Below are 6498 nucleotides of genomic sequence, written 5' to 3'. Positions count from 1 at the left end.
ATGGTTGGTTTGATTGGTCAAATTGGTTGACTGACTGACTGACTGACTGGATGGCTTCTTTCTCTTTGTCTCTCTCCCGCTCTCTCTGTCACTCTGTCTCCCTCTCTTTCTCCCTTTCCCTGCCTCCTTTCCTCTCTCTCTCTCTGCCTCCTTTCCTCTCTTTCTCTGCCTCCTTTCCTCTCTCTCTCTCTCTCTCCCTGCCTCTTTTCCTCTTTCTCTTTCCCTGTCTCCTTTCTTCTCTCTCTCTTTCCTTGCCCCCTTTCCTCTCTCTCTCAGCCTCCTTTCGTATCTCTTTCTCTTTTACTGCTTCCTTTCCTCTCTCTCTTTCTCCCTGCCTCCTCTCTCTCTCTCCCTGCTTCCTCTTCTCTCTCTCAGCCTCCTTTCCTCTCTCTCTCTCTCTCCTCTCTCTCCCTCCTTCCTTCCTCCACCCTCTTTCTCCCTCCTTTCCTCTCATCTCTTGGCATAAAGCTATCTACAATTCTACACCCATCCTAGTTGGGAGATGGGGGCTTTGTCTTGCAAGTTACTTGGTGACCTCACTGATGCCAGTCTCATTTAAAAAGCACCCATTACACTCCCTGAAGTGGTGGGCATTAGGAAAGGCATCTGGCCATAGAAACCATACCAAAGCAGACATTGGTGCTTGGCATAATCCTTTGGCTAACTTGGGAAAACAGATGTAAAGCAAAAGACTACTGCAGAGAAATTTGTTTTTTGTTATTTATGTCACCTAAATTCTCCGCTCTGTCACGGTTAGCACATGTGCTATGCGTTGGCCATTATTTGGCATGTAGACTCCATCAGTGGCTCCCCTGTGTGTCTGTAGAATCTGGCGGTGCAGCCCGCATAGCTCAGCCGGTAGAGCATCAGACTTTTAAGAACTGTCGAGTGATGAAATCTGAGGGTCGTGGGTTTAAGTCCCTCTGCGGGCGATAAAATTTTGAAAGTTGCCAGTGCCCCTGGACTGGCTCTTGTGCGGGTGGCACATAAAATACACCATTTTGAGCGTGGCCGTTGCCAGTACCGCCTGACTGGCCTTCGTGCGGGTGACACGTAAAAGCACCTACTACACTCTCGGAGTGGTTGGCATTAGGAAGGGCATCCAGCTGTAGAAACTCTGCCAAATCAAATTGGAGCCTGGTGTTGCCATCCAGTTTCACCAGTCCTCAGTCAAATCGTCCAACCCATGCCAGCATGGAAAGCGGACGTTAAACGATGATGAGGATGACTGCAGCAGAAGGTGGACTTCATCAGGATGTGCCATTTGCTGGTCCTTTGAACTCATTGGTTGTTTTCACTGTTATTCATTTCTTTTTTTTTTTTTTTGTTCTTTCCTCAGCAAAAGCAGCTTTGTCTGTACCAGACCGACACAAGTCCCCGTCTCCGCAATCTCCAACCAGTTCCACTGTTGCCGACATCACTATCACATCAGGGACTACCACGATTACCAACACGACTGCTATTACTACCACGACGACCACCACTACTTTTCCTGCAGATTCATCGACTTCCAATATGCCGTTTTCTCGGTTAATGAACAGTAAGTGGAGCAAAAAGGCTTTCTTCTCTGTGTGTCTCCACATAAATATGCATGTGTATATGTTACTTTGTCTTGCAAGTTACTTGGTGACCCCACTGGTGCTGCTGCTACATAAAATGCACCCTGTACACTCTTGGCTTGCCAGATTGTGAGTCAAATACCCTGGCCACATGTTTTTCCCTAACCCCAAGGGATATTGTTCCAGATATCCTGTTTCAGTCCTCTACCAACATTCAGTCTATGAAGTCGGCAGGTATTCCTTGTCATGAATAAAATCCTTCCTTTTATAATTTCAGACACAGAATATTCCGGAATGTTATTCAGTACACTGGCTGCCCAGGCAAACACACAAGAAACAACTGCCTTTCAGAAAGGTAAGAAAGATACTACTCGTTAGCACATCATTTGTATGTTTATATCTAATTAGCTTAAAAGCTGCACTCTGTGTGAACTTTTAAGCTAGCTCCTGCGGCCCAAAACTAAACAGAGCTAAATAGCATGAACGTAATATGTCTATAATGACTATATTCCCTGGCGTTGTTCAATCAGAGGTTAAGAATGGATAAGAATTAATTCTGTAATGCAATCATTCTATTATTCCAGTCCCAAGTTAAATTCTAACTGTTGACCAATTTGTGGTGGTGGTGATGATGGTGGCCTTCTTCTTAACGTGTGACACGACTTTAATTTTCAGACAAAAGCAAACCATTTTCCTGGCAAGGTGCCGGTCAGAAGCTGTTTGATGTGAAGTCCAGCCCTGGTGCCGCCAACAACGATGAGGATGATGACGATGTTGTAGCTAATGTTGATATTCACTTTGATCCTGTTATTGAACTCCCAGCTCTCATTGATAGAAAGAGTGGTAAGTAACTTTTGTTTGTTCATCTCTTTTTCTCTTCCCCTTCCCCCATCCCCTTTCTCTTCCCCATCCCCCTCTTTCCCCATCCCTCACTCCTCCCATTCTTTCTCCATTGATCATTAATTTTTGTGCGCGTGCGCACGCACACACACACACACGATGTACATCTAAGCTGTGCATTGTGTGTGTATGTGTTTGTGCATATTCTTTATAGTTGTGCATTGAGCCAAATGACAACTACCATCTTTGGAAGACCAGTCAGGCGGTACTGGCAACGGCCATGCTCAAAATGGTGTATTTTACGTGCCACCTGCACAGGAGCCAGTGCAGCGGCACTGGCAATGACCTCGCTCGAATGTCTTCATGTGCCACCAGCACATGTACCGGGAAGGCGACGCTGGTAACGATCACACTCAAATGGTGCTATATAATTGTATATTTTTAGATGTCCTGCTCCTTGATATGCAGAACCAGTCAAAACCATAAACATTTCATTTGGTAATTTGTTGAGGCAAATTTTCTGCTGCCAGGTGCTCTTCCTGTCACTAACACTAACTCTCATGGTAATCCATAGCCAGACCTGTTTTCCATTGAAGACTGGAGACAACCTCACTTATGACAGTGATGCTCATTTACTACCATCCTATGGCATCAAGGCAAGGGCACACACATGCACAACAGGCTTATTTCAGTTTTTGTGTACTTACAGGCTTGTCCTTTACAGGTGCCAGTTCCACATAAGAGAAACACTCATGTTGGTGCCACATGGGATATAATTGTGCCCGTGCCATGTGAGATGCAATCTGGTCAGTGTCACATAAAATGCACTTGTGTCGGTTCCATGTAAGGTGCACTTGTGCCGGTGTTGCATATGTGCACCCATACTGATGGCACGTAAAAAGCACCCAGCACACTCTGTAAAGTGGTTGGCATTAGGAAGGGCATCCAACCATAGAAACCATGCCGCAATGGACAGCTGAAATCTGGTCAGAATCCAGCTTGGCCAGCTCCTGTCAAACCATCCACCCATGCCAACATGGAAAACAGATGATGATTAACCCCTTTTGAAGCCAACCCTGGCTCTGTGGGATGAGGAAAAGAAAGGGGATGAGGAAGAGGAAGAGACATGGGCAACTGCTGGTCATCCATAAGTAACTTTGCCTAGACTTTTGCCTTGGAGGGGAACTTTCTAGATGCAGTCTCATGGTCGTTCATGACCGAAGGGGGTCCTTACCCTATAAGTAGAAAACACTTGCCCGAGGTGCTGCACAATGGGACCGAACTCAAAACCAGTTTGGAAGCAAGCTGTTTAACCACACAGTCATTCCTGCATGTACCTTGAATTATAATTAATTATATTTTAATTTCAATTTGTTCGTCAGGTGAGGAGGATGAAACGCCGTTATTTGTACAGCGATCGAAACTATATCGGTTTGACAAGTCACTTAATTGTTGGAAGGAAAAAGGAATCGGAAATATGAAAATACTCAGCCACAACGGATCCGGTGAGTAGTATTTTGTTGTTTGACTTTTGGTGGATGTTCCTTAGTGATCAAAAAGGTTCCAACCATGACCACCATGCTGGGTTATTTGAAATCTGTTTGTGTCTGTGTACGTGTATCCATATGTGTGTCTGTGTGTGTGTGCGTGTATCTATGTGTGTGTGTGTGTGTACGTGTATTTATGTGTGTCTGTGTGTACGTGTATCTATATGTGTGTCTGTGTGTGTGTACGTGTCTCTGTGTGTGTGTACGTGTGTGTGTGTGTGTACGTGTATCTATGTGTGTCTGTGTGTGTACGTGTATCTATATGTGTGTCTGTGTGTGTGTGTACGTGTATCTATATGTGTCTGTGTGTGTGTACGTGTATCTATATGTGTCTGTGTGTGTGTGTACGTGTATCTATATGTGTGTGTGTGTGTGTATCTATATGTGTGTCTGTGTGTGTGTACGTGTATCTATATGTGTGTGTGTGCGTGTGTAATTTGTGGGTTAACAAAGCAGCCAATGGTTTTATGTGAAGAGACCTTCACAATTGTTCAAGCCTGCCACATGGCAGTGTTACTACTGGTCGCCATTATATATATATATATATATATATATATCAGTAGTAATTACATGGTACAATGTGTCGGGTCCTTTCTTTTACTTGTTTGTCATTAGGAGTACTGGAGTTAATGTGATTGACTACCCCCACTACCAAAATTTCAGACACCTTTTGCTTGTAGTCGAAAGGATTATTATTATTATTATTATGCTTGACTGGTACTTAATTTATCAACCCCTGAAATGATGAAAGGCAAAGCCGAAGTTGACTTTGCCTTTCATCCTTTCGGGGTTAAAGTACCAGTAGATGTAAAGAATTGCTGCCCTTGTGGCAAAAATTTGACACCATTATTATTATTCTGCAGTGGGAAAATGGTAAGCAAAATACTTCATGGTGTTCTAGATAGAATCCTTAATTCTTTGTGTCTATATTTGTAATCAACATTTACTTCTAGTTCGATTCCGGCTGCTTTTCCGAAGAGAACAAGTATTAAAGGTGGCATGTAACCATCTGTTGACAACCAACTTAGTCCTGAAGAGAATGTCCACCTCAGAGACGTCTTGGTGTTGGGTGGCCCGTGACTACACAGATGACAAAGAGGGTACAGTGGAACAGTTTGCTGTACGCTTTAAGGTAAGAAGCTTTTGCATCATTACGGTATTGTTGTTACTTTGTATGTGCTGTGTACATCAGGGACTGTTACATAATGTGGCTGTGATTTGAGGAATAAACTGCTTTTTGTTCTTTATTATTATTATTATTATTATTATTGAGTGAGAGAGCAGTACATGCCATCAAAGTGATACGGGTGTAAAATATACGAAGCCCAGGATATCCATCATGACTACCCGTCTGATAAGGGTACACCAGGCACATGCATCACAACCATATGTGCGCGACATGGTGATCTCATATCAAGATAAACAGAACATGACCTCGCAGGTGGGGCCCAGTTAGAATTTTCTTCAGGTCGAGTAGCCCATTCTGCTCAAAAGGTCCCTGAATAAGGTTTGTTTAAGGATGTTGAGCAAAACACCCGTGTTTCCAAAGGTGAATTATTCAAACCCCAAAGAATTCCTCTCAACACATGGCTATGATGCTCCCCCACTACTTCTGCTCATGATCAGAGATGCACATATTGTCAGCCACCAAGGGACATGGTCAAATAACTGACAAGCAAATCTGTGGTATCAAGCAGAATATTTGCTGTAGCCCATCTTTTATACCCAGACAAAACAATGTACATAACACTTCCAATCAATTAAGATCAGAAGCCATGAGAGCCACTGCTTGGTACTGCATCCGGGCTATTATTATTATTATTATTATTATAAGAGTTGGTGAAAATAGTTGATTTGGCAAATTTCTTAATGTCAGTTTCTGACATTCTAAGTTCATATTTGGTGTGGTCGGCTTTGCTTTCCATTTTCAGGGTAACTAAATAAAAACTTTTATTGCCATTTATATACTGTGGGTGTAAGTATTTTGTGCCTGTCCATCTAGATCAATGGTTCTTAACCAAGGTCCATATGGCTCTTGAGGCACCGTATGAGATTTTTAGGGGTCCACACAGCAAAACAGTAAACTGGGGCCCCCTGAAAATATTTTGCTGTTAATGTAGGCATTGCTATATATTGCAAGAGGCAGCTCAGTTTCTTTTACATAGTTTAACCTACACAAGTTAATCATCATCATCATTTAATGTCTGCTTTCCATGCTAGCATGGGTTGGACGATTTGACTGAGGACTGGCGAACCAAATGGTTACACAAGGCTCCAATCTGATTTGGCAGAGTTTCTACAGCTGGATGCCCTTCCTAACGCCAACCACTCTGAGGGTATAGTGGGTGCTTTTATGTGCCACCGGCACGAGGGCCAGTCAGGCTGTACTGGCAACGGCCACGCTCAAAATGGTGTATTTTACGTGCTATCTGCACAGGAGCCTGTCCAGCGACACTGGCAATGATCTCGCTCGTGAAAAACAAAACAGGAATTTTGATAGAAGTTTCTGTAAAACTAGTTTTTAAACATCAAATGGCTGTAGGGGGTCCACC

General features: G+C 43.5%; 1 protein-coding gene and 1 non-coding gene across 2 annotated transcripts in view; both read left to right on the top strand.

Annotated features, from left to right (window-relative positions):
• LOC106877417 (E3 SUMO-protein ligase RanBP2-like) overlaps window positions 1–5886 on the top strand; it is an 11586-nt gene extending 5700 nt beyond the window's left edge. The window contains exons 7-12 of the mRNA XM_052977142.1: window positions 1340–1540; window positions 1837–1914; window positions 2235–2402; window positions 3782–3904; window positions 4900–5078; window positions 5878–5886. Of these exons, the coding sequence (XP_052833102.1) occupies window positions 1340–1540; window positions 1837–1914; window positions 2235–2402; window positions 3782–3904; window positions 4900–5078; window positions 5878–5886 (758 nt within the window). The remainder of the gene's footprint in view (window positions 1–1339; window positions 1541–1836; window positions 1915–2234; window positions 2403–3781; window positions 3905–4899; window positions 5079–5877) is intronic.
• Trnak-uuu (transfer RNA lysine (anticodon UUU)) lies at window positions 841–932 on the top strand. The gene is given in 2 exon segments: window positions 841–877; window positions 897–932. It is a non-coding gene; the product is annotated as a tRNA-Lys (tRNA).
• Window positions 5887–6498: the final 612 nt, after the last annotated feature.

This window comes from Octopus bimaculoides, chromosome 27 (genome assembly GCF_001194135.2).
Source record: "Octopus bimaculoides isolate UCB-OBI-ISO-001 chromosome 27, ASM119413v2, whole genome shotgun sequence".
Taxonomy (NCBI): Eukaryota; Metazoa; Mollusca; class Cephalopoda; order Octopoda; family Octopodidae; genus Octopus; species Octopus bimaculoides.
Note: the sequence above shows the minus strand (reverse complement) of the source record. Positions and strands in the feature narration are given on the sequence as shown.